The sequence below is a fragment of the Panthera pardus genome, unplaced genomic scaffold, assembly GCF_024362965.1.
Source record: "Panthera pardus isolate Hobbes unplaced genomic scaffold, ASM2436296v1 HiC_scaffold_12, whole genome shotgun sequence".
Lineage (NCBI taxonomy): Eukaryota > Metazoa > Chordata > Mammalia > Carnivora > Felidae > Panthera > Panthera pardus.
Genome location: NW_026526677.1, coordinates 7,646,888 through 7,674,424, shown reverse-complemented (window position 1 = coordinate 7,674,424; position 27,537 = coordinate 7,646,888). Strand labels below are relative to the sequence as shown.

At 58.9% G+C, this 27,537-nt stretch overlaps 1 protein-coding gene and 1 long non-coding RNA gene across 2 annotated transcripts; one reads left to right on the top strand and one right to left on the bottom strand.

Moving 5' to 3' along the window:
* Positions 1 to 3,094: 3,094 nt before the first annotated feature.
* On the bottom strand, positions 3,095 to 26,723 carry EHD1 (EH domain containing 1). The gene is given in 7 exon segments (XM_053899484.1): positions 3,095 to 5,208; positions 5,678 to 5,725; positions 5,727 to 5,843; positions 8,273 to 8,685; positions 21,027 to 21,124; positions 25,032 to 25,458; positions 26,647 to 26,723. Coding segments are annotated over 7 exon segments (1,656 nt in total). The 5' UTR covers positions 26,675 to 26,723; the 3' UTR covers positions 3,095 to 4,683.
* On the top strand, positions 5,843 to 7,836 carry LOC128776138 (uncharacterized). The gene is made up of 2 exons (XR_008421105.1): positions 5,843 to 6,580; positions 6,705 to 7,836. It is a non-coding gene; the product is annotated as an uncharacterized LOC128776138 (long non-coding RNA).
* Positions 26,724 to 27,537: the final 814 nt, after the last annotated feature.

Sequence of the window (27,537 nt, the reverse complement as noted above, 5' to 3'; positions counted from 1 at the left end):
GCATTCACAGCCACATCATGGGCGTCCCAAGCCTGGTCCGTGGCTCCCCTTTCCCCAAGGTCCAGTGAGATTCAGAGGACGACCCGCTCAGGAGGCCGCTCTCGGCAGACGGTCCTGAAGGGCTCGCTAGAGTGGCAGACTGCCCTTGCCCTTGGCCCCGGCAGAAGCAGTGACCCACTCCTTCCCCAGATGAGAGGCTGGCTGCTAGAGTGGCAGACTGCCCTTGCCCTTGGCCCCGGCAGAAGCAGCGACCCACTCCTTCCCCAGATGAGAGGCTGGCTGCGGGGTCACACAGCCATGCCTACTGTTGACTGACATGTGGCCTTGGGCAAGTCCCTCTCCGGGCCACCGTCTGTGCCCAAGGGAGAACCGCCCAGCTCGGGTGTGAGGGGCAAATGGTACACAGAATGGCCACCGATGTCGCTGGAGCGCGTCTGATGGGAAGAGAGTGTGGTTGGGGTTGGCCGGGGGGGGGGGGGGGGGGGGCAGAGCTCACAGAAAGCCGTGCCGCGCGGCTCGGGCACTCGGGTTCTATTTCACCGTGTGTCTATTGGGGTGGCTTTGGGGAAAGGCCTGACAGAGATGGTCGGGTCGAGGGTCCCCACTCCCCGAGCTAGTCTTGGCAGCCCCACATGCCCGCTCCCCCGCCCTCCCCAGCACCCCAGGGGTGTGTCCTTTGAAAAGTCCAAAGCTCCAAATGGGTGGACATATGGTGATTTCATCATCCTGGTTTTTCCTTCCAAAAACCTTGTCGGTGCTGCTCCAACACGCTATAGGGGCTCCCACGCTCCACGGCGGCTGCAGCCCCACGTGGTTTTATAATTATCAATCCCTCTGGGCGCACAGGAAGCCAGGCCCCGAGCCCCCTTGGCCACCGTCCCTCTGGCCCCTGGGCGCCACCCCGTCTGCGAGCTGCTTCAGGGAAGGGTGGGTCCTGCCTGCTTTGTTCTGGGAGTTGGGTGGGGTGCTAGGCTCCCTGCACCCACTCTTACCACACCCCTCCCCCCCATCAACCACGGTGGGTCAATGGAGCTGGTACCCCAGGGGCCCCCACCTCTGTGAAGCTGGGGTCATCGCATTTGGTGCAGGAAGAAATAGTCTCAAGAGAGGAGAGGCAGAGTTCCAGAAAGTGGCAGAGTGGATTCTAACTGGGACTGTCTGACCCGAGGCCTGACTTCTGTGTGCTTTCTCAGCTGGTGTGTGTTTGTGTCTTATTTATTTATAATTTTTATGTTTATTTTTTGAGAGAGAGCACGCGTGTGTGTGAGTGAGCAGGGAAGGGGCAGAGAGAGAGAGAGAGAGGGAGACACAGAATCGGAAGCAGGCTCCAGGCTCGGAGCTGCCAGCACAGAGCCCGACGCGGGGCTCGAACTCACGAGCCGTGAGATCCTGATCTGAGCCGAAGTCGGATGCTTAACCGACTGAGCCACCCAGGCGCCCTTTATGTTTTATTTTTGAGAGAGAGAGAGGGAGGGAGGGGCAGAGAGAGGGAGAAAGAATCCCAAGCAGGTTCCGCACTGTCAGCACAGAGCCTGACCCGGGGCTGGAACCCACGAACTGTGAGATCATGACCTGAGCAGAGATCAAGAGTCGGACGCTTAACTGAGCCTTCAAGGCCCTGGGCTGGAGTGACAGCATTTAACCTCCAGTGTGGGTTTCTCAGATGTGAGTCTATAGCTCATATTTGGGGGCACAGCGAGCTGTGAGCTTTTGCTTTTTCAAGGCTACTTTTGGGGGTACCTGGGTGGCTCAGTCGGTTAAGCGTCTGATTCTTGGTTTCAGCTCAGGTCATGATCTGAGATCGTGAGGTTCATGAGATCGAGCCCCGAGTCGGGCTCTGCACTGACAGTGCGGAGCCTGCTTGGGATTCTCGCTCACCTCTCTGCCTCTCCCCTGGGCTCTGTCTCAAAATAAATATTTTTTTATTAATTTTTTAATGTGTATTTATGAGACAGACAGACATAACACGTGGGGGAGGGGCAGAGAGAGAGAGAGAGAGAGGGAGACACAGAATCCGAAGCAGGCTCCAGGCTTTGAGCTGTCAGCACAGAGCCCGATGCGGGGCTCGAACTCACGAATTGCAAGATCAAGACCTGAGTCGAAGTCGGATACTTAACCAACTGAGCCCCCCAGGCACCCCAAAATAAACATTTAAAGGCTACTTTCGAGAGCTCGTGCTCTGGAGTTGGGCAGCCTGCATTTGAGTCCCACACCTCTATGCTTGCTTTCCCAGTCCTCCTGAGTCTCAGGTTCCTGGCTGTGAAATGGGGAATAGTAACCTCCTGGGTCATGAAGGTCAAGGCAAACCTGAGCGATTAACAGGGGGGCTGGCGAGCCCCTGCTCCCTCAGCTACCGGCCATCAGACAGGACGTCTGCCACACGAGCTGCAGCATACAACCTGGCCCTCAAAACCCACGGGCACCTGTTTGTGTCCTGCCTTTGTCACAGATGCGCCGGCCCGGAGCTGTCTCCACCCTGACTGCGCCTAAAACGTCCCAGCTTCCGTGGCGCATCAGCTCCCGATTTGTCGCCCTTCCCTCTGCCGCTACCCTCAGTCCCCCGGTCTGACGCTGGCCGGCCCCACCCTTCATAATTGTGCTTTTGTCGCCAGTGTGTCTGCTGGGTCTGTCTTCAGAGCGCGGGCTTCACTGTCTCTGAACCACCCCGGGGGCTTAGCGTGGGGCGCAGTAAGCCCTTGTCTCCTTGACCCCTCCCAGTGCCTAGAGTCCAAGGCCAGGGAGGGGCCCCGGTTGGAGAAGCGGAGAAGGTCGTAGAAAGCAGGCACCTTCACCCCAGCCCCTTGGGGGCCGGCCTCGTCCTCAGTCACCAGAACTTTCCCTGACTTCTTCCCCCCCATCCTCCCCCCACAAATCAACTCTGCCCGCGCAGCCCCCACCTGGCACAAGGAAAGGGGGGTCGTCAGCCCCATTACAGGCCTCGCTCTATGGGGCAAGGACCACCTCTGCACCGTCAGGCTTGCCGATCTGTCCCCGCTGGCACCTCAGCCCTCCAGATGCCCTGCCGGTGTCCCAGCCGCCGCTGTGGGGTGCAGGCCCCTGGAAGAGACGACGAAGCACCAAAAGCCACCTTCGGCACGATTAAATGTTTTTTAATGCAAGAAAAGTTACCTTCGGTTGCTTTTTCTTCCCACAAGTAAGTGTGAATGGGCCATGGCACCTTGACAGTGACTTCCCAACCGGGAGGCTGCCCCCACCCCCACTGGATACTGCATAGAATGGTGCGCTGGAGCCAGCGGCAGGTGACAAGGTCAGTGCCAGTGACTCAGACCCAGCGGAGGCCCAGAGAGAGCAGTACTGGAGGCATGGGGCGGGGGGGGGGGGGGGGGGGGGGGGGGGGGGTGGGGTGGGGGGGGGTGGGGTTGAAGAGGTCAGATGGAGGAGTCCCTGAGACCTACCTGGGGAGTGCCTGGTGGGAAGCCTGCCCCCCCCCCCCCCCGCCAGTGACGGGGACGCCCGTGAGTGCGGCCAGGCCCCCCGAGGCTGTGCTGGCAAAGCTGATGGGGCCACCTGATCTGGTGGCTCGCTGCCTCGGGTCCCTCACTGCTCAGCCTGGAGGGAGGTTACTCTAAGGGCATCCAAGACAACACGCTGCCCTCCTCTGCTCGATGGGAGGACGACGGAAGGAGGGTAGGAGAGGGCCTCCTCGAATGGGGGTACGAGGAGGGGAGGGGCTGGGTCGTCCCTGGTCTCCGTCTGGACGCAAGGCCCAGGCCAGAACGCTAAGCCATGCTGGCTTCGTCGGGGTCCCCCACCCATCCGAGGTGGGGGAGGAGGCACACCAGAATGTTCCAGGCAAGTGGAAGGGAGAAGCAAGAAATGCCGGCTCTTGGGCCCCCGATGGGGTTTACTCTGTACATCCAACGGCTCTTGGGTGGGACCGCCCCTACTTGGAGTGTGGGAAAGGGGACAAAATCACAGCTTCTGAACAAGTGGTTAGGAAGTTACTGAAAAACTCGGTCAAGTATGAGAGGCGTCACTTTACAGAACAAAGCTAGCTTCTATGTTTTTCTGGGAAACGTTCTCGCATACCTACTCATCCCCCGGACCCCACGAGAAAGGTAGTTGGGCTTATTTCTGTGCCTGGCCAAGCCGGGGGAGCGGGGTGGGACAGGAGAGCACAGAGCAGGGCCCGTGCATAGGGGGCCACCACGGAGGGCAAAGAAGGCACCAGAACCAACCTAATCCAGGAGCACGGGGAAGGGGCGGAGCCGCACAGGGAAGGAAGCCACCGGCCCAGCGAAGCCGCGCTCAGTTCAGCGACAAGCTGGGATCCTGGGGCGCCCGTCTGCACACGGCCCCGGGGCCCCCCCGCAGCTGCCGGGTGGGGGGCGAGCCAGGGTGGGCACGGGCCGTACGGCGGGACAGGAGAGGACAGAGGCCCGTTGTGTGCGGGGCTGTGAGATGGAGGAGGCAAGAACGCACGCTGCCTCTGACGTTATATATTAAAAATATCCATAGTTCTTGTGCACAAAATTCCATCATTCACATGCGAGTATCACCCGCCTCCCTGCTGGGCCCAGGAACAGCCTTAAAAGAAAGATGATGGTTTTCCTTTTCAAGAGCTGAGGACACATCGCTCAGTCTTTATGGACCTCGAGAGCTGGTGACCCTTCCCCTCCCCCAGTCTCCGCCCGGCCAGGCGGGCGCGGCAGTCGGTCACGGTCACTCGTGCCTCCGCTTGGAGGGCGGGATCAGGTGCGGGGGCAGGTCGGCAGGCAGCTCGTGGCCCTCCAGCTTGACTTTGATGAGGTGGTTGGCCAGGGCAAACTCCTCGTCATCCAGCAGCCCGTCCTTGTCCACATCGGCCAGCTTCCAGATCTTCCCCAGCACCGTATTGGGCAGCTTGGACTTCACCATCTCCTTCTTGGCGTTGGCGCCCGTGATCTTGCCGTTGACGGGCGACAGCGTGTAGAAGATCTCGTCGTAGGTGGGCTTGTCCTTGCCCACCACCCACTCCACGTCGTCGATGCCCTCGCCGGCCCCCTCACCGTAGCCGTGCCCAAAGGGCCCGTTCATGGTGCCTTCGAAGGCGCCGCCCTTCACGGCCTGGGAGGGCATCAGGGACTCCTCCTGGCGCACCATCACCATCAGCCGGGCGATGTCGTTGGCCAGCATGTCGTCCACCGTGTCCAGCAGCTTGGGCTTCAAGGCCTGGAACTTGCTGAAGTCCTGAGTCTGCAGGAGCTCCTGTGGTAGGCGGGGGGGGGGGGGGGGGGGGCTGGCTCAGGTCCCTTGCAGACTCCAGGCGGAGTGGGGGGGAGCAAGGGATCCCAAGCCAAAGAGCTGGTTCCAGGTCTCGGCCCCGACCGCTTGGCAGCCCCTCGGCCTCGGCTCCCCGGGCTGCGGGGCAGAGGTACCTTCCCTGAAGGGCCGTGGGGAGGACGGTGCTGGAGTGCCTGGCCCGCCGCCCTCCCCCCGCCGTGCAGGGTGAGTCACCGCATTCCCCTTCGTGGTGTCACGGCCGGGTCGACTTCTGATTCGGGTGGGGTGCTGCTGACTGACTCAGCTGCTTCCATTTGGGGAGGCCCCGCCCCAAGAAGCTGCATTCCCTCCAGAACCACTGCCCCGGCGCCCCCCCCCCCCCCGCCTCCCCCCGCCACCGTCTCACTCCCTGACACCCCAGCGCCCGCAGAGGGTACATGCGGGGTGGCCACACCTGCATCTTGCGGAGGCTTGGGAAGTCGCCGGGGGAGATCTGGTGCTCCCCGCTCGATCTTTTGGTAGATTTCTCCCAGGTTGTTCACCAGCTCTTTCTTCTTGCTCTCTTTACCGAACACATTGGGCATCTCCTTCTTGAGGGAGCTGATGATGTAAGCGTGGACCTGGAAAGACAGGAAGGGGCGGACGTCAGGCGCGTCCCGGACACCCTGTCAGGGGGGACCTGCGCGGGGGCCGCCCCAGAAGGCTGGGACCGTAACTGGGGACGCTGCCCAAAGCAGACCAGAGCCCGTGTTCTCTGTGGCACCGGGCAACCCCCAGCCACCCCTCCACGCAGCAGAGATGAGGGGCACGGCGTACAAGCCGAGCAGAGCCCTGCCATGCCATCCCGCATGTGCAAACGTGTGGCTGATGATGTCAAGTTCACAAAACTTCAACATGGCTGGAGTTATGCTCAGTTGACCACCCTGAAGGCTCAGAATGACTAAGGATTAGGAAAATCACCTAAGGCTTTTCCCAGATGTCTTGAAGTTTATCTAAGCTCAATACCTTACTTAGACCTTCGCCAGTTAGGGGCACACCCTTCATTTCCCCACGGCTGGTGACGCCCGCAACCCTCCCAGGGCCCTGGCCCTCAGATCCCTCTGCCTTGCCAGGTACTGTCCAGCCGCGAAGGGCTGTAGCCAGCCGGCCTCACCCTCCTTCTCCCGACTGCCAGCTCTGCTCCATCAAAACCCCTCCAGTGGCCTGGCCCTGCCCTGCCCCAGGCTGAGAGCCTGGCTGAGAACCGCCTGAGGGCAGCAGGCCTGTCAAAGAGAGTGGCAGTCACTGCTCCGCCTATCACAGGCCTGGCGCAGAGAGCCACTCACTCCAGGAAAAGGAAACGGTCTAGAAACCGCAGGTGCGGGACAAGATGGGAGGCCCCGGGGTTTTCCGGGCACGGTGACTCAATGTGCCCGTCGGCCAGGTGATTACAACACCATTTCTGTGGATGAGCAAAGAGTCTGCCCTTTGTTGTATCCTAGAAGGAGGCTGCGCGAGAACACAGGCGGCCCTGCCAACAGGAGGCCGGACGAGGAGAGACCAGAGCTGCCCTTCCCCGCAGCCTGGAAACGGGAGAGACCGGGGGCCAGTGAAGCGGGTTTTCTCATGGGTCCTTTTCTCAGAACCGACTCCACTCACTGGGAAAGGTCACGAAGTGAGAGATCTAGAAAACTGTGCAGCCTGTATCCCCCACAGCAGGCTCCTGCACGTTACTGTGCATACGGACCACCAGGGGATGGCGTTCAAGTGCAGACGGTTCGGTCGTGCCAGGTAGGGCCTGAGGACTGCACCTCTAGCACGCTCCAGAAGGGCCCGTGAGCACTGTGGGTAACCAGGGTGGAGACAGGGACCCGCGGTAAAAGATGAAGGGTCAGTTCTCATTACTTACGACAGCGAGCACCCACATGCTACCTGACCTCGGACCTCCAGATGGGATACCGTGAGCCACCGTGTCGGGAGCCCAGGGCGACGGTTTCACAGGCCATGGGACCGCCTCCACCGAAGCCCTAACACCCACAGAACACCCTCCTATTCCTCCATGAGCCAGGGGCGGGTGTAAACCCCCCTGCCCTCCGCGGCCACTGCTCCAGGGTGATGCACAGGGTCCCTGCTCGGCAGCCATCACCGACAGGCTCGGGCCGAAGCCGAGCGCTGAGCCCCAAGGATCCGTGACCCTCACGCGGGCACTGACGCGGCCTGAGGACGTATCCAGGCAGGCTCGCGACGTGCTGCTATGCCACATCAGGGGACACGCTCTGCCCCTCTGTGTCCCAAGGGTCCACTGGTGGCACTGACCTTTGCTTCCCAGCCCCACCCACGCCGGGGTCTCAGGGAGGCGCTCGGCCAGGCGCTGAGATCCCAGGCTCGTGAGCAGTTCCGCCGCCGCCGGCAGGTGTCGGCAGGCCCTGCGTTTCCACAGAGCACTGGGGACGGTTCACAAGGCCTCTGGGGGCTGAGGCCACCCGGGTTCTCCCTGGGCCCGCAGGCTTGCGCCCCATCTCTCCACCAGCTCTCACCTGTCCCGGCTCATGCATCAGCTCCCACCTGAGGCCTCGCGGTCGCCTGCTGCTGCAACGCCCCATGGCCACACAAATAAACTGGGCTTTATTTGTCTTTGCGTGTTCTGCTTTCGCAGTACGACTGGTGAGTGCCGGAAGGGCAGGGACCGTGCGTGGCAGTCCCCACTGTGTTCCCGGCGCCCAGCGTGTGCTAAGCGCTCCACAGGCCCGGGAGGGAAGCCGACGAGGACTGCGCCCCCACCTGCTCTCCAGTTCCCAGGCTGCCCTCTGGCACAGTGCTATCTTCCCACCTGGTGTCCACACGCATCAAGACTCCGTTGAGAACAGGTTGCACCCATGGGCGTAGAGGGGACTCGTTCAGACACGGCGCAACGTAGGCGCGTGGCTGTGGGTCTGCCCGGATGGGACTCCGGCGTCCCGAAAGCCACGGCAGCCCAATCCTGGGGCCCTGAGTGGCAGTCCCAGGCCCCCTCGGGCCCCCTCCAGCAGCGGACCACCTCCCCCCCCGCCCACGCCCCCGCCCCATTTACCTTGGCCAGCCGTGCCCGCTTGATCAGGTCATTGAGCTTCCTGAGGGCGGCGTTTCGGGGCAGAGACTGGATGTCTTTGAAGAGGTCCTGCTCCTCGGCCTCAAAGAGCTTGCGATTGTCGGGGATGAGGAGCGGGTGGGACCAGAAGGAGCCGATGTAGACCCTGACCACCTCGGGGGTGTTGATGATCTTCCCCAGGGACCACATGAGAGCCCCGTAGACCCGCATCAGCTGCTGGGTCTCGATCTGGTCGGCCTTGTTCAGCACCACGCGGATCTTGTCCTCGTGGTTCTTGAGGGCCTTGATGACCTCCGAGAACTCGTCAGAGATGTCCAGCTTGTGGGCGTCGAAGAGCAGGATGATGCGGTCCACCCGCTCGGCGAACCACTCCAGGACGGCCGCGAAGTCGTACCCTGCGGGGGGGGAGGCGGGAAGAGCAGGGTGAGGCGGGGGCACCGAGGCCCAGGCTGCTCGGATGGCTCTCCTCCCGACTCGGCCCGGGGTCAGCTACATTTCCGTGTACTCACGGGGCCAGCACGGCACCCTGAGGGCAGGGGCGTCAGGCCCCCACTGTGTGGCACCCCACCCCTGTGGCACCCTCGCCCACGCAGCACCTGGCCCGGAGCACAAATAAGTCCTGCAAAAGAAGGCAGAGCCTGAGCTCTGGAGCGGCTCAGATCGGGGCGAGAGTGAGGGGGAGAGCCCGGCATAGCGAGAGCGGAGACTTGGGTCGGGGGGTAGCAGGGGGGGGGCCTGCCACCTGCCAGCTGGATGCCCTGGGACGACAGAGACAGTAACAGCCACCACACCTGCAGCCGCTACTCGTGCGGTGCTCGCGCCAGGCCCCCCATTCTGCGGGAGTCTCATTTATTCTCCGCAACAGGGGTTGGCAGACCACAGCTCGCCCGTCGCCTGTTCCGCAAATACAAATTTTATGGCGGGGGGGGGGGGGGCGCGCCTGCGTGGCTCAGTCGGTTAAGCGTCTGCCTCCTGATTTGGGCTCAGGGCATGATCTCACAGTTTGTGAGATCGAGCCCTGCGTCGGACTCAGTGTCGACAGTGAGGAGCCTGCTTGGGATTCTCTCTCTCTCTGCCCCTCCCCTGCTCTCTCTCTCTCTTTCTCAAAATAGTTTTATTGGAATGCAGCCACGCTCCTCGGTACGGTCTATGGTGGCTTTTGTCTACAATAGCAAAGTTCAGCTGTCAGGCCACAGACCACAGGCCTGCAAAGCCAAAAATACTAATTCTGACCCTTCAGAAAAACTTTGCTGGCTCCTGCTCTACGGCAGCCTATGACGTGTCACACACCGCCTCCCCTCGCTTAGGTCTTCCATGCTTCCCTAAAATGAAGTAGCTCTTCCCTCTGTTCTCTGCTGTTTTCCACCATCCAGTTAAAGCCCTTTGGTGAACATGGACATCTAGCAAAGACTGCTAACTAGAACTCTTCCTTTAATAACAGAACTGTTTGGCTTTAGCTGATTTCAGGGCCCCACAGCTTGAGAGTGCACCCCCCCCCCCCAGCCTCTCTTGAGGCAGAAATGACCATGAAGAGGTGTATGAGCCCTCTGTCCTTTTCTCCCTTCCTGAAGAATGGAATGCAGATGTGATGGAAGGAGCTGGAGCAACCACCTTGAGTTCAGAGGTGCAAACTGAACATTCAGGACGGCTTTGGACTACTGTTTTCCACGGAAACCGTCTGACGACTGGCTGACGCCAACGGATTTTTGCGCCTCTGTAACCGCAGTTTAATTTGCATCCTGTTTTACAATTCCCCCTCTTCAAAATCTTTCCACCTCTTCCACTGCCCCCAGAAGGTGTGAAAGTTCTCGTTCTCATGTTTTAGGAATCAAGAGGAGAGGAGAGGTAGGAAGACGACCATGTGAAAACAATCGCCTAAGAATCTTTGGGAAGCTTCGGTCCGAGTCCCGGAACTATCACTTCCTCTCTGGGGGATTCTGGACAGGCCTCCTTGTCCCCGGGCTCCTTCTCCTCGTTCTTCAGCCAGCTGCTACCCACAGGCCACCTCCCACCTGAAATGTGGGCCGGTCCTCCTAAGAAGCACCAAATACATCCCAGAGTATAGTCAGGCTCCTGAGGGTACACGGCTCCTACAGGGAAGAGCCAGCCGGGACACTGCTCTCAGAAACTGGCCCAAACCAACCTCCTTGTCCTCACAGCCTGACTCTAGCATCCCCTGCACAACACACTCACTACCCTCTGACCAAACTGGGATTTAGACATGCATTCTCTAGAGTGGGGAGAAGGAAAGGACAGAGTGTCAAGAAAAGGCCCAGAGTGACCACCAGTGCCATGAGGTGGGAGGCCAGCCCTCCCCAGCCTTATGGTTAAGGAACCTTCAGGGCGGTTCATCAGAGGGGTATCTGGCCGTTCCCATCCTACCAAGCCTCACGGACCAAATGCAAGTCTATATGGCCGAGCTCCCCAAGAGGCTCCCTCCACTCAGGCCAGAACCGGGCCCTCATCGCAAGGGCTTTAAGATTAACAGTTAACACTGTGGGCGCGCCTAGGGGTGAAGTTGCTCGGCTGGATAAACATTCTGGCCGCCAGGCATCCCCCCCTCCCAACCTCACCCTGGTTCAAGTGTACCTCAGAGTTGTCTGCGTGCCCGAAGCCACAGCGTTCCAGGCCTCTCCCCACTCCGGTGCTCAGAAAGAACACAGGCCCTTAAATAAGACAGCTCTGGGTGGCTCAGTCGGTTAAGCCTCCGACTTCGGCTCAGGTCCTGATCTCAGGATTTGTGAGTTCGAGCCCCACATCGGGCTCTGTGCTGACAGCTCAGAGCCTGGAGCCTGCTTCAGATTCTGTGGCTCCCTCTCTCTCTACCCCTAACCCACTCATGCTCTGTCTCTCTCAATAATAAATAAACATTAAAAAAAAAAAAAAAAAAAGACAGCTCTGTGTTCGACTCCCCTCGCCCGCCCCCTTCTGTGACCTGAAGTTATTTTTTTTTAATTTTTTTAAAAAAACATTTATTTATTTTTGAGACAGAGAGAAACAGAGCATGAACGGGGGAGGGTCAGAGAGAGAGGGAGACACAGAATCCGAAACAGGCTCCAGGCTCTGAGCTGTCAGCACAGAGCCCGATGTGGGGCTCAAACCCACGGACCGTGAGATCATGACCTGAGCCGAAGTCGGATGCTCAACCGACTGAGCCACCCAGGTGCCCCATTTTTTTTTAATTTGTAAAAAATCTTTATTTTTGAGAGAGAGAGAGAGAGAGAGAGAGAGAGAGAGCGGGGAAGAACAGAGAGAGAGGGAGACACAGAACCCGAAGCAGGGGTTGTCAGCGTGGAGACTGATGCGGGACTCGAACTCATGGACTGCGAGAACATGACCTGAGCTGAAATCAGACGCTTAACCCTCTGAGCCACCTAGGCGCCCCTGTGACCCGAAGCTCTTAACTTTTCTGTTACAACTGTTTCCTCTGTGAAATTCAGAAAACAATTCCTCCTCCTATGGTCATAGGGAGGACCAGAAGGGATAACACGCGGGGCTCCTGGCACAGGCCCCACTGGCTGGAGGGGCCGAGTGGCCTAGGACGGCATCATGAGTCAGGAACGGAGATGAACCTGGCTCTGAGGCCAGAAGCCAGCTTTCGCCCTTGGGGTAAGACATCGAAACTTAAGGAAAACCCCACATTCTGTCGACTCAGCATGGCAGCAACATGCATCTGTTCCTGCCCCAGCACACCAGGGAGACAGGACGCTCTGATCAGAAGCAGCCTCTGGACCGGCTGGAGTTTCTACTATCATGGGGGTAAGGTGAAGCCGGTGGGGGGAGGGGGACAGTAAAGCCCCTGGGAGTCTGAACTTGAGCCTGGGCACAGCGGTCATCAGCCCTCCCGAGGCCAGTGCAGATGGTGGCAAAGCGCCAGACCCCCAGATTCTCTGTGCTTAGAGCAGGAGAGGCGTGGAGAGGGTGCCGGGTCACTCCCGTGCCTGCTGCCAGCCAGCATCCCAGGCTGCTGGTTCCAGAGGACGGGGCCCCCTGCCGCCGCGCGGCTGGCTCCGGGAGCCACGGGACGGGACACCCGGAGAGAAAACTCATCAGCAGAAAACTAGAACAGGAAGGCTGAGGAGCAGGCCAGGGAAGCGGCAGGGAGGCCGCGGCGCCCGCCTGGGCCGCAAAGCCACCGCCTTTTATGGCCCACTCTGGGAACAGCAGGCCAGCGCTGGGAAAGCAATGACTCAGGACGGAATGGTGGCTCCCTCCCAGCAGAAACGAGGCCCCACTTCTCCCCTCGTCAAACCGCCCGTCCTCAGGCCATCACAGATTGGATGACTGCAGATTCACACAGCTGGGGAGGCAGCGGTGCCAGAAGCGAGGTACTGGGAACAGGGGCGCCCCGATGGGCTGGGCTCCAGCCCAAGTTAGCTTTGGCCCGGGAGTCAGGACGGCGCACAGGGAGCTGGGCTCACCCCCAGACTCCACCCAATGTGGCCCCACGCGCCCCTCCCCCGATGGTGGGGGGCCCAAGACAACCAGGAAAGACGGAGAGGAGGAGCCCCTTCTGAATTGTGGCTGGAGTCACTGCCGCCGGTCCGAGAGCCCCAAGTGCCCCCCACCGCACCCCCCCCCCCCCAGAAACCCAGTTACTCGCCAACACCTTGAGCTGGAGCCAGCAGAGCTAAGTCCTTTTTTTTTTTTTTTTTTTTTTTTTTGCAGGTGAACGAAATTTCCTGTTTATTATGAAAAATGCTCACACTTTTGGTGAGGGAGACACAGTGGCTGGCCAAGTACATCCACAGGTCATGAAAAGGGTCACTCAGGCTCGTGTGAGGTCATCGCAGGTGTATGACCGTGCGCGACGACGTGGCTGCAGCCACCGCCGGGCCTGCCTGGCACCCACTTGTCCACCAAACCCTCACTCAGCCTGAGAGATGCTGTCGCAAAAGGCACCAAGGGCTACACCCACAGCAGCAGCACCAAAGCATCACTCAAGTCCATGCACCCAGCAAGGTGGCCAGGGCCACCACTTGGCCTAGAGCTAGGCCCCAGGCGACAAGCACAGGGACGAGCGTGCCCACGCCCCCACCCTCGCCCAAGGCAGTGAGCCTTCGGGTTTTGGGACATATTAGAGATCAGTCTCAGTGACAGGATAAGTGACGAGATCAGTGACAAGATGGCTGTCAGCCATCAGACAGCCCAATGCACAGCATTTCCTCAAGGAAAGTGGGAGTTCAAGGCGTGCTTGGTGCCAGAGACAAGGACACCCCCACCCAAGGAGATAGGGACACTTCGTCTGCCTCAGGTGGGGCTAGGACTGAGCGTGCGGACACCAGTGTCCCTACGAAGGACAGACAACGTGGTCCAAGGTGGTGAGCTGGAAAGGAAAGGCTGACCCCACAGCGTGAGGAAAAGCCAGTGCCGTCTCTGATAGGGGACAAGCTCCAGTGCAGAAAGTTCTGGAACTCTGGAGACATTATAGAACAAGCCAGGCACAAAAGGGCCAATACTGTATGTCTCTACCTTTAAGAAGTACCTGTAGTCAAATCCATAGGGACAGTAGGTAGAACAGGGGGGAGGGGCGACGGAGAATTAGTGGTTAATGGGGATACAGCTTCTGTCTGGAAGATGAAGAGGTTCTGAAAGGTGGTGAAGGTCACACAACAACACAGATCTGCTTGGGGCCACTGAACTGTGCACCGAAGACGGTTAGTGTTGGTGAAGCTTAGTACACGTGTGCACACAGTCGCGGGGGTGGAGGCAGGGGGGAGGCAGAAGAGTCGTGTGTTCGCTTAGGGTGACCAGGCTGAGGGCTGGGCCGGGTCTCGGGGAAGCAACGGCGCAGGCCAGTGGACAGGAGGCCCAAACGTGCCTCCCGTCCCAGCTCTGTTCCCACCAGGCCTCCTCACCAGGTCTGACCTCCCGAGGAGAGTCTCGCTCCCCGCCATGGGCACCGAGGCGGAGGAGGGAAAACCGTGACAGGTCCTCGCCCTCTCCTGGCACCCTCCAAACACAGGTAGTTCCAGCAGCTGGGGGAAAAGCTACTTCATACATTCCAAGTTTCTAGAACATCAACAATAGAGGGTTTGTCTGCAATCGACGTCTGTTTCCTGCCATTCAAGCCGCGTGGGCCTCGGTATTTCTTGCCATAGCTCCCACCACGCACGCTTCCAGCTGGTGCTGGGCCCAGAAGAGGGGCACAGAGGGGCAAGATGGAGGGTAAGGCGCTTGGAGGGTAAGGCGCTGAGAGAGGACTGGGTGGCGCACTTCTGCAAGCGGGCACTCTTCAGGGAAGGGCTTTCCCGGGGTTGCTCAGCGACCATTTGCTGTGTGCAAATGTCTGCAGCAACTTTGTTCAAAACTGCCCCAAACTGGAGACCTGTAGGCCCCTCAGCAGGTGAACGGGTAAGAAAGGAGGGCACACACATGCGACAGGGTAGGAACGGCAATGACAAAAGGGAACAGTCAGTCGATGCTCTCAAATACGTAACGAATCCCCAAAGCACCTGCTCAGTAAAGGAAGACAGACACAGAAGACTTTTACGTGACATTCTAGAAAAGGCAAGACTTTAGGGACGAGTGTCACGCCAGTGGGTTGTGAGGGCGGGGAGCGACTGCAGGGAGCTTTCCAGGTGGACGGAAAGACCAGATCTTGGTCGTGGCGGTTGCATAACAGCTTCACGCAGCTGTACGTCTAACCAGGGTGAAGACCTCCATAGATCTGACGGGGACACAAGCAAACAAACGAGCAAAGGGTGGGGAAGGGGAAGGGGAAGGACAGATGGACTCTGGAATCAGGCCCGCGTTGGAATCCGGAGTCCTTGTGACCCCATCAGGCCACGGACCCTCTGCGAGCCTCAGTTTCTTCTTCTGTGACGTGAAGATGGAAGTTTCTAACTCACAGGGCTGCTGTGGGCAGCAGGGGAGCGCCCGGCACACTGTAAGCACTTGGTAAATGTTTGCTATCATTTACTCACAGGAATCGTATTTTGGGCTCCAGAAGCTCAGGTTCCGACGGGTGCGTAGGCAACGACCACTTCTAACGCGCAAAGAATGCCTTATGCCACCAAATATAAGCGGAACATCTGCAGGCGCTCGGGCCAGCTGCTACAAAGCCGGGTGCCGGCTCGCAGCCTTGGAACGAGCAGGTGCCGGGCGCCAGCACGGGCTGGTACCGCTCCTCCGGGCACAGCGGCCCACGCCCCTCGGCAGAGCGGTGGCATTCCGGGAAAAGGCTCGGCCCAAAGCTGTCCAGGGGACCACAGGTGGGGGAACAGTGGGGGGGACAGTGGTGAGAGGGAGGCTTGGAGGAGGCCAGGGGCCCCGAGAAGGTCCTGGAAGCTGAAGGGAAACTCCAGCTGAGTCAGTACTTCCCCATCCTCTGGCCTCCTCGGGAGGTTATTCAGGAAAAGGTCTAAGCAAAGTCTGGGAATCCCTGGATTTTTTGGTGTCTGTTTTTAATTAGCTGACATTTGCTGAACACGTAACTGTGCACCAGGGACTAGGGCAAGAGGTTAACACGTATAGATTCCTGTATTTATCAACAAGGAGGCTGATGTCGCTATTCCTGTTTTATTGACTTGGCTCCCAGGGGTCGCTGCAACTCCCTAGGGCCCCCAGCTCCTAGAGTACTGAGCTGGGGCCTGCACGTTCGGTCATTATCTGAACCGTGGGTGCTGGGAAGCCAGGAGGGGTGCAGCACTTGGCCTTGCTCAAGGCTTTCAGGCAACCTCACGGAACATGCTCTGGGCTGCAGAAAACCCCGACCCGGAGGGCTTTTAGGTGGGGCACCTCAGGAGGCAGTCGGCACAAGGGTCAGGGGGAAGGGAGGGCCACAGCGCGGCCCCACCTCTGAGTCAGAGGACTCTGGGTCTGGGCCTGGGAGGCCCTACCTGCCTACTGGGATGGCCTCCAGGCTTGGATGGAGCCTGGGAACCAGGGGCAGTCAGCAGGAGGGCAAGTGAGAAGCCAGGGCACCAGCCAGCCTTGGCCAGGCGTCCTAGTCCTCACCCACAGATGCTCTGGGGTACCGTCTCTGGCTGGAGGCAGAGAACAGGGAAAAGAAGATCCCAGCATTGTCGGTCCAAGCCCTGGACCTCAGGTCCACTTCTGGACTCAGAGTCTGGTTTCAGGCCGGGAGAGAAACGAAGGTGGCCCCTGCGTGTGTCAGGAGAGCTCAGAAGCCCTTGCACGGTCACGACCCAACAGGGTCAAAGACTTGCCCGATCTGAGCTGTGGGCGTTCCTTGGCAGCAAAGTGTCTGCTCTCAGCCCCGGCTGGTGTGGCCACGGCTTCTGCGGGACCCGTGGGCACAGGCCAGCCCGTGTCGCCTCACACCAACGACGTAACCTTCCCGAGCCTCTGTCTCCTCATCTGCAGAGCAGCAGTGTCCTCCCCGATGTAGCTGTGCGATAACTCAGGGGAGCGGGTCCGTGTGGCAACGGTCTGCAGAAAGCCAGGCACGAGGCCGGCCAGGCGGCGTTCTCCTAACCCAAGTTCAAGGAACACTTCCCTGCTGACGCGACTCACAGGCACAAAAGTTGCGGCCAGCTCTCAGCCACGTGGCGACAAGGGCAGGGGGTGCCCTGGCCGGGCCCCTGACTCCCAGGCCGGGGCCTCCACCTGAGCGTGCTCCCCACCGCGGCCCACCAGGGGCCTGCCGTGGGAAAACCCTGCTCCAGCTCGTGGCAGCAGCCCGGGAGCCAAGGGCGCCAGCCCCACCGGGCCCCGGGTGCCCTTTGGAATGCCCTTTATCAGTCACACAGCACTAAAGACCGAATGCTGTCCCCACAGGCCGCTTTCCCTGCTGACACAGGAGAACGTAATCTTTAAAGGCGGTCAGATTAGCACAGCGAGGGAGCGTAGCCCGAGGCCCCCACGGGGCCCCTTCTCCTTCCTGTGGTAATTCTCAGGGGGCTCTTGCAGAGCCTGGCCTGTACCCTGTTCTGGGCCTGCACGGGCCCTACGTTATCTTTCCAGGCAGTACTTCCCGCACACGTTAGGCACCACGGGGAAAGGGGGAAGACGTCCAGAGGGGCCTGGCAGATAGGGTGGGAAATGGAAGTAAACGTAAGTAGCAACTCTAATGCACGTGCAACGTCCAGAAGAACCTTCTGTTTCCAGGGAACCAGGTCGGCGGGACACAGGAACGCGTGCTGCTTGCCCAGGACCCATGTTTTCTGGTGGCCCGATCTTTCTGGGAGGGAAACACCTGCTTTCCGTGCCGTCAGCAAAGGGAACAGACAGGCCACCGGCCGGGGAACTGCACTCCCCTACTCTGACTTCCTCTGCTGGACAGGGCAACACGGGCCCTTTGCAGTGACTGATGGGTGGGGCCTCCGAGAAGAAGGCCGCTCCTTCCCCGTCTAGCGAGTGGTCACCTCCCGTGAAGACCACGGCCAGCACATCTGAGAGGTACTGCCCGCTGGTCTCTCTCCGGCTAATAAGACACTGACACCAAACATGTTGTAGAGCAAATGCCAACTTGGTAACTTTCAGTAAAACACTTTAAACCAAGATATCTGGGAGGCGCCTGGGTGGCTCAGTCGGTTAAGCGTCCGACTTCAGCTCAGGTCGTGATCTCACAGTCTGTGAGTTCGAGCCCCGTGTCGGGCTCTGGGCTGACAGCTCAGAGCCTGGAGCCTGCTTCAGATTCTGTGTCTCCCTCTCGCTCTGCCCCTCCCCTGCTCGTGCTCTGTCTCTCTGTGTCTCAAAATTAAATAAAAACATTTAAAAAAAAAACCAAAAAAACAAGATATCTAAGGGCACGGAGGGAAAGAAACTTTCACAAGAAGCCCTCCTCCAATCAGAGCACTTCTTTTTTTTTTTTTAAGTTTTTTGCGACTTTTATTTATCTTTGAGAGAGAGGGAGGGAAAGAGAGCGCGTGTGCACACGCACTGGCAGGGAGGGGGACAGAGAGAGGGAGACAGAGAATCTGAGGCGGGCTCCACACTATCAGCACAAAGCCTGATGTGGGGCTTGAACTGAGGAACTGTGAGATCATGACCTGAGCCGAAGTCGGACGGTCAACCGACTAAGCCACCCAGGCGCCCCAGCAACGCGCTTCTCTTTAAGGCCCACTCCTCCTTCCTGGGCGTGGTGGGTTGGGGGGGGAGGCCCTCTGTGGCTGCCCCGGGACAGAAAGGGGCCACATCTCCCACCTGGAGGGGCAGCAGACAAGCAGGGGCGAGCCCTGGTGTCTCTTGCCGGCCTCCTCCCCCTCCAAGCACCCGCCACCTGCACGGGCAACTTGAGGGCGGGGACTGCCTCGCACCCCGCGTCCTCCCCTGGCCCCCAGAGTGTACCCTATGCCTGCCGATCCGCGAACTGGAGAGCACGCGGAGGCACAGCGGCGCCTGTCCCAGAAAGGGCACGTCTGGACACCGCTGCCCCCCCTTTTTGCTGACAGAGAAAGGAGGCAGGGGAGGGAAACATCCCAGCAGACGGGGCCAGGGCGCCCAATGCTGCAAGACATATCCTCCCAACCTGTCGCCCGCCGAGCTCTAAGGACGCAGGCTGACGTGTCAAAGACACTCTTCCCAAGCAGGGGAACCTCACGGCACTGCTGGAAAACAGTGATGTCTGTCAGGGCGCCCGGGTGGCTCAGTTAGTTAAGCGCCCGACTGGGTTTCAGCTCAGGTCATGATCTCGTGGTTCGTAGGATCGAGCCCCAAGTTCTCTCTCGCCTCTCTCTGCCCCTCCCCCCACGCACTCTCGCGTGCAGGTACGTTCTCTCTCTCCCTCTCAAAATAAATAAATACACATTAAAAAAAAGCAAGCAAGCAAGCAAGCAGTGGTATCTGGGATCCCTTTTACAAGACAACGAGGGTCATGAGCCCTTTCCCTCGAATACCTTAACTCCGAGCTCTGAAGGCCGTAAGTGAGCACAGACTGCCGAGAAGGTAAGCCGGTGTTTGTCAGCTACTGTCCCCATCCGAAGATGTGTACACATCAGCTGACCTCTGCGGCGGGGAGGTGGCCGCCCAGAGGTGCCTTAGTTCTCTATCCGATGGCCCCCAGTCTACCTACTCTTCAAGGTCATTAAAAAGGTAACCCGACAGGAGCGCCTGGGTGGCTCGGTCAGTTAGGTGTCTGACTTCGGCTCAGGTCGTGATCTCACGGTTTGTGAGTTCGAGCCCCACGTTGGGCTCTGTGCTGACATCCTGGAGCCTGCTTCTGATTCTGTGTCTCTCTCTCTCTCTCTCTCTCTGCCCCTCGCCTGCTCACACTCTCTCTCTCTGTCTCTCAAAAATAAATAAACATTAAAAAAATTAAAAAAAAAAAAAGATAACACGACAGAGCCTCAAAGAAAAGTCCCTCCAGAAGAACTCAGGCCTGGAAGTGAACAGAGAATAAATTCCCCCTTGTCTGGTCTTTCTCTCGCATGCTTATCAGGTATTTTCTTACAACCAGGTTGAAACAACAGCAGTAAGAGAGGGAAAACTAGCCCTCGTCTTTTTGTTTGTTTTAAATATTTATTTTATCTCTACACCCAACGTGGGGCTCGAACTCCGAACCCTGAGATGAAGAGTCGCACGTTCCTCTGAGCCAGCCAGGTACCCCTAGCCCTCTCCTTTTTAGAAGGGGTCCCAAAGCGGCCCCCTTCACCTCCTAGGAGTGTCTTTGTCATCAGGGTGCAGAACTTGAAAGCTGAAACCAGACCGAGAGATAGAATTAGGGCAGTTTCAAGATGCTCTGATGTAAAAGCCCTTTTCGGCCGGGGCCCACAGCCTGGAAAAAAAGAGAAGCAAGGTTTCTCAGGACCAAGAACAGGGCCCCCACCTCCTCAGAGCCACAGCAGCCACAAAAATCCCCCGAATGTCAGGCTGCTGGCTTCAAAGGCAAAGCTCGCCAAGGCTGGGCCGCCCAGAGGGAAAGGGGTACAGGAAAGATTTGCAAGTTAATGGTAAACAAATCTGGTCACTTGTCTTCAACCCCTGAGTTTGATCTTACTTCATTCGCACATTTGTAGCTGTAGGCCCCACTCCTAGCCTGCCCTCACGCTCCGGGCAGACAGCAGCCCCCTTCCCATTCGAAAAAAGGAACAGCAGCAGAAACATAACGCGGTTCAGGCTCATCCTGAACCGAATCTTCAGAAGAGCCCGGCAAGATCGAGTCAGGAGTCTGCACGACTAGGGGCCCGACACGCTAACACTACCACTACCCGGCACGGAAACCGCCCACTGCGCACGGCACGCAGAGAGGCTGCTGATTTAACACTGAAGCAAACTTAAACACGTTGCCACTAACCCCTGAAACAAATATTTAACAAACTCCTGCAGCTTCTCCTTTGGGCTCACTTGTTCATGTCAACTGTTCTCTCACAGACCTGCCGGGCTTGCCAGGAATTCCTATGGTGTTGGAAGCAAAGCTTTTAAACATAAACTAAAGTGAGTGAGCCCCAGGGGGACCAGGGGCCCGTTCCGAACGGCTGTGCTGGCCGAGGTACCTGGAGCCCGGACCCGGAGTGACTTCCTGTGACCTCGCAGCCAGCCCGAGGTGCCTTCTCGTAAACCTGCCCTCTTTTCCAGATGCCCCAGGGGTTGGGAAGCATGAAAGCCACACGAGATTGGCTGTGCTCTGCCCCAGACAGCTCTTAGTGATCTGGGCAGAGGCAGCCAGGGGAGAGAGCAGCTCCTGACCACTCTGGGCTCAGCGCACTGTGAGGACACGAGGCTGGTATAGAAGGGTCCCCGCCTGGGCCGGGAGAGACCCGGAGGGCAGCATCTGGTCCACGCGGCGGACATCAGACGGAAGGTGCCCCGGGCCGTGTCGGAGGCTGTTTACCTCTGCTGATGCGCTGTTTCTCTCCAGACAGGATCCCGGGAGTGTCGATGATGCTTATACTGTCCAGGACTGGGTTGGGCAGCTGCGCGCACATGAACCTGCACGAGAGCAAGAGCCCAGAAGAGAGACGTCAAGACTCGGTTATTGGTGCTCTAGATGTGACAGTGGGGCATTCCGTACCCCTTCCTCTCCACCTCTCCCCTCCTTTCCAGAAGCAAAGAATGTCAAGGTTTTCTACACTCGTGGTTTCCAGGGGTGGCCATGGAACAGCTCATTCTCTTAGCTGGGAATCCAACCAGAGGCTCAGACTGGCCTACATCAGCACTTTCCCCACGCGAGCTTTGTCCCCAGGGTTTAGGAGTTCAGCTTTCAAGTTGCTGATATGGTATGAAAAGTGCACGAGCCTGGGTCACCATTCAACTCCAGAAGGGAAACAGAAGGGGACCCCGGGACCCTGGAATTCTGTATTAAAATGTTCAACCACTTGGCTGAATTTCCATATATACCGAAGGCAGCGAGAGGCTTTCTTACTGCTGCTGGGCCCAGCTGCCTGGGTGAAGGGATAGCCGCGGGAGGCGGGTAACAGCTGGGGGACACGTGGGCTGGAGCCGGGGGGCCGGTGGGGGCGGGGGTAGGGCAGGGAAGCACAGACACGGTTCACGGTTCTCTGGAAGCCACAGCAGGCCAAGGAAGAATGAACGAAGCCACAGACAGGATGACGGCTCCTGAGCCAGGGCTTAGCTGTGTGTGTGTGCCTGAATTCCCACTGAGCTTAGAACAGCCCAGAACAGCAAGGGGCTGTCCCAACTGATCACAGAGATTCTTTGCTGGACACAGCCGCTTCTCTGAAAAAGATACTGTGAGCAAAGAAAATACGGACCCTTTGTCTGTAGGACGCAGGCTTAAAAAGCTGCCTTGCCCACAGTGAGGAGGAATCTGAGCTGATAAGGTTCTCCTATCGGCCCCAACCCCCCCCCCCCCCACACACAAAGTGACCAGTGGCCGGGCTAAGGGCAGCTGGCCAAGGGGAGAGGTGCCGCCTGCAAGCACAACGGAGCCACATCAGCCGACCCGCAGACCTTGGACCTCGTCCTCACCAGTGCCGGCAACGGAGCCGGGGTGCCGGAAGTAACTGCAGGCCAGACCCGGACCCTGCTAGGGAAGGGCGTCACTGAGAGGAGCCCAGATTAAAAGAATCTGAAGCAGAACCGGCTCCGAGAAGTTACAGACCTAAAAACGCCCCGTAAAGGAGACTGTGGGGCAAGCTCACGTGTGACAGACGCAGGAATAAGACGCCCTGCAGGGCCCGGGGAGCAGGCGGTGCACGGGGCACACGCAACATGCATTTTTCACCAACAAGGACGCACCGATTTCATCTCACACTCTACGTGGGTGGTACCGGTTACACAACTGAGTCCTCCCAGGATGCTCTTAGGACATCCTGACGGCACCCTGACTTGGTCGGCTCCATCGGAGTCTACTCTTGGAGCGGCCACTTACGGTAAAAGGCCAGAAAGTCAAGTTCATGACTCAACGGGGTCTCTCTCCCTCTCTCTCTCTCTTTTAATTTAGAGAGAGAAAGAGAGCAGGGGAGAGGGGCAGAGACAGAGAGAATCTCAAGCGGTCTCCATCCACAGCCAGCGCAGAGCCCAACACGGGGCTCGATCCCACGACCCCAGGATCAAGAGTCGGATGCTTAACTGAGTCCCAAGAGCTCCTCAAGGCGTCTGTCGAAGTGTGCCAGGAGAGGCCGTGTCAGGCGGGCAGAGAAGAGCCCCCTTTGTGCGCTCTGGCCAGCCGGGTAGCACCTGGTGTGCTCCATGGGCTGATACAGCTTGGGGCCCCAGCTCAAGGGCAAACCCATGCCACTTGACCCTTGGCTGATAAGGCTCCTTTGGGCAGTGATCGAGAACCCTCCGGAGAGTGGCAAGAAGGAACTGAGGGGTGCCTGGCTGGCTCAGTCAGCAGAGCATAGGACTCTTGATCTCAGGGTTATGAGTTCAAGCCCCACGTTGGGCGTGGAGCCTACTTAAAAAAAATACACACACACACACACACACACACACACACACACACACACACACACGGCACCAACATCATCAGAGCGCCTGCCTTGGACCCGGCACCCCCGAACTGCTCTTTTTTTCAGGCAGAAGCAGCGGTAGGTGGTAACTGGCTGCATGAAGGCCCGTCAGCGCTGCTCTGGTCAAGTCTGACAAGTCAGCAGAGCCCTCTGAGCCAGGCTTTCCTGAACCACCGAGGTGCGGGGTGCCTAGATGATGTCTACGATCCCTTCCAACTCTGAAACTTTAGGTCTCCAGATTCAGAACACAGGTCATATCCTTTCAAAAAACGGTCTGCTCTCACAGTCGGAAGTGGAGACGCAAAGACAGAAGTAGGTGTAGCTACCCTCCGTTCTAGCTTCCCAAAGTTCAGCGTGAAAGTCAAGACCTAATAATGCTCGAAATTTCCAGCACAGCAGCCAAACTTTCCACGAGACCCTATGGCACCCACCGGCTAACAGTCTGGGCTAATTGCCTATCTACAGGCACAGTAATTCCAAAACACTGGTGTAATACCGGAGGAGGGCTCACGGCTAAGAGGGCCACGCCTCTCACATGAAGGGCTTTACTTAGCCCTGGCCCTTGACACACGAACGCCATCAACCAACAAACAGGACAGGCTTAAAACGCCTGAAAGGGACAAAATAATACAACAGAAGCCTGCCTGTCTTTTCTATTAAAGGTCAGCTCTGTGCACAGAAGTAGGCTGGCCACTGGCTCGGATCAGGAGCAAGCTGGTTCACCCTGTGTGGCTGGACAGTGTCTGGAAAGGAATGTGATCATACAGGGCGGAGACCTGGAAGGCACGAGTCAAGGATTCTTTCCTAGGCTCTTCCCAGGACCCAGACTTTGAAAGGCATGTGGAGTCACTCCTTGAATGGGGGGGGGGGGGGGTGGCAGAAAAGGCAAATCTGTCAAGTCCTCTGGTATGTCTCTGGGGGTAGGGGTGGGGAGAGGAAATTTAGTATATGTGCTGCCGAAGCGAGCACGGGGAGAGGGACTTTAGAATCACGGACTAGCGCCTTTGAATTCCTTTACAGAAATGTGAGCCTGGCTGTTGCACTCCTTAGAACAAGGGCCAATGGGTTTTGTTCCCAGCATCGTGAGGGTTAGTCTCTTGGAGGATAACCCTGATCACGAGGAGGCAGATTTCACCCATTTAACCGGGGAAACTGAGGCTCAAGAAGGTTAAGGAACGTCCTAGGGAGGGATTCAGAGCCCTGATCTCCTTCCAGGACTCCCAGTGCCACAGCCTGAGGCTGCTTCCTGAAACTCCTAAAGCAGCACAGTTTAGAGCTGCGCCTGCCCCCTACCTGAAGAGAAGTGTTCACACCCCATCTGTCCGCTACCTCGTGGGCTGCCCCAAACTCAGCAGGCCACAGGAGATCCTCCTTGTCCCTCCCACATGAAACCATTGGTCCCAGGGGAGGCACAGCACACCAGCAAAGGGAATGACTAAAAGTTTCACATATTTTTCCAGGACACTTAAGAAACAGACATTTGGAGAAAGGGAGGGAGCAAGGGGCCGGTATGAATGAATTACACGCACCCACTCTGGGGAAAGGACTACTTTGTGGAGAGGTGGAGACAGAATCTCTCACTTTCTCAACGCGGATCGCGGTTCTGAGGGAAGCGGGGCTAGGATCGGCAGGAAGGTTTGGGGGTTAAACTGATAATCTGGAAAATTATGGGGGGGGGGTGTGACACAAGCGGGGGGGGGCGGTGGCGGCGACACCCCCTCCCAGACCTCTGGGTGAGTTTTTGGTGCGAAGAGGCAGGGGCCCTTGTCCCAGGGAGTGGTCGCCGAGGGGCTCGCTGGGGCCTCGGAGACAAAGGACAACGGGGGGTGGGGGTGGGCAGCGGCCGCGATAGGGCCAGGACCCGAGTGCGGCATCTGGGGGGGGGGTCCCCCCTACGCGCCCCGGGGGCAAGGGGCGGCTACCTGTTGAGGAAGGCGTTGCCGAAGGCGTTGAGCTTGCGGAAGGGGCGCCGCGGGTCGACGACGAGCGCGTTGCCCGGCACCACGCCCTCGGTGGGACCGTGCATGACTGCGATGAAAGAGTCGGTGGTGGGCTCGGGCCCGATGCGCATTCCCGGAAAGTCCTGCTCGATCAGGTGCCGGATGAAGGTGGTCTTGCCCGTGCTGTACTGGCCCACAAGGAGCACCATGGGCTTGTTGTCGAAGTCAGCGTCCTCCAGCGCGGGCGAGTGGAACTCGTGGAAGCGGTAGTGCTCCTCCAGGGGCAGCAGCTTCTGCGCGTACAGCTGCCGCAGCCCCTCGGACACCGTCTGGAAGAGTTCCGGCTCCTTCTTGCGGCGGGCATCCTTGCTGACCCAGCTGAACATGCTGCCGGGGACGGGGCTGGCTGCTGCGGGGCAGAGCGGCGGCTGAGAGCGGGGCGAGGGCGCAGAGCCGAGGCGGGGCCCGGCCGGCCGGCGGAGGGGCGGCGGGGCAGGGGGCGGGGAACGGCCTGTACTGCGCAGGCGCACAGCTCGGCCCGCTGAGCGCCCTCTGCGCAGTGGCGCGCGCTCCTAGCCGTGCGGCCTTTATAGGGCCGGGCCCGGCGTTCGGGTGCGCGCCGCCGCCGCCGCCGCGACAGGCCGCGGGGAACTGGGCGGGGGAGGAAGAAGCTCCGCCCGCGAACCCCGCGCCACGTCCTCCCCTCCCCCGGCTCCCATTGGCCGAATCCAAATATCGCGAGCGCCGCTCGCTCCGCTCCCCGCCCCTGGCCCGGGTGCCGTGGCAACAGCACCTGTTTCTCACCCACCGCCCGCCCTCCTTGGGGCCGCTCGCGGACGTGCTGCGGTTGGGAAGCCGGGGAGCCGGGGTCGCGCGCGAAGAGGTCGGGGAATCTGCGCCTTCCAGCACCCGCGAGACGCCCAGTTAGACACCCGGCTCCCTGGCTGCGCGCCGCACCCGCGCTTCCCCCACGAACGGTCCTCCCGCCCCCACTGGCTCAGAGTCCCCGGAAGTACCGGCGGACCCCGGGGGCCTCGCTCCAGTCTGAACAGGCCTTCCTTGCCTCCTCCTCGCCCCTGCTTCCCTGATGCTACTTCCTACCCCTCTTCGCCGTCTGCTTTGGGGAGAGGGGGAGAGAGGAAAGAGGGAGTAGACGAGGCTGAGGGAGTAGAACGTCCAAGGCGGGTGGTGACTGGGGAAAGAAAACTGGGGAGGGAGCAAGACGCCCCTGGGGAAAAAAAGCGACCAGCAGCAGGAGGCCTGAGCTGCCCTCAGGCCAGTGGGGCGGGGAATTGTAAGATGGACACAGCAGCGGAGGACACAGGACCTACTCGGGGAGAAGAGATGGCCTCTCGGAAGGGGCTGCATCTGTGGGAGGTTGGGAAGGGGTACAAAGGAAGTTGAGGCCCTTTGGCCGCTTGAGTTTTGAGGAAGTGAAATCGGAAATTCCCTATGTGGGGTGGAGGGGAAATGTGGGGCAACAATGAAATCTTGTGGGAACCTAGGGGGAATTAAAAAACCCAAATACTTCTGCTTTCCTCTTAGGGTCACCACCAGTTAACCGGCGTTTACTCTGATCTGTGCCCCATCCCCTTACCAGTTCCTGGCTGTTCCATTAGGCTCATTCCCCCGCCATCATTCCCTGCCACGTATAGGCCCCTGGCCCTGGCTGTCCAGGCCGGTGAGAATGTTCAGTGGGTGATGTCAGAACTTGGGGGGGGGGGGGCTGATTGTTACATAACCAGAATGAGGCTACCAAGGTGTAGGAGGGGGTCGGGGTTGAGGTGGTGGTGAGAAGTTCCTAGACGGACCTGAAATGCACCTGAGAACTCGAAAGCCTCATGTCCAGCTTTCCGGCTTCTGGGAGATGTGGGAGCCTGGAGGGCCAGGTGCCTGTATCCGGGAAGAAAGCAGGCTGGCAGTATAAAAGGATGGAGGCAGGAACTCAGATCTGAGAAGAAGCAGAATATTAGGGAATCTGGGTCAAGTGGGAGCCAGAGAGGGCAAAATGGAAGGTTTGGTTGCCCACCCCTTGTAGGATAGGGCCTCAGTGCCTTCTGAAGAAGTAAAATGTTAAATCCGTTGCCTCCCACCCCGCCCCTTTCCCTCCCTAATCATTGGAAAGTCCTGCCTGTAATCTTAGGTCTCTGACTTACTGCTTTTATTTGAGATTTCATTAGTGTTCTTGCATCAATCACAGTAAAACAGAAGCCCCAAGGGTCTTTTTTTTGGTGTCAAAAAAAGACATTGAGCCTCTTAGGGCTGTCACCAGAGGCTGAGTGCCAGCTGGTGATCGGGAGCCTTGGGTGGGTCCAGTCCAGACTTCCTGGGCCAGCCTTAGAAGCCAAAGGACTTGCCTCCTCCATGGTGCTTTGAGGGGTCCACCCCGGAGATGCAACTTCTGGGCTGTTCCAGGGCAGAGCTCGGGGCTGAGGATCCTGAAAGAGATGGTTGTTCAATGGCCTGAATGGGGCTACAGCGAGCTCCC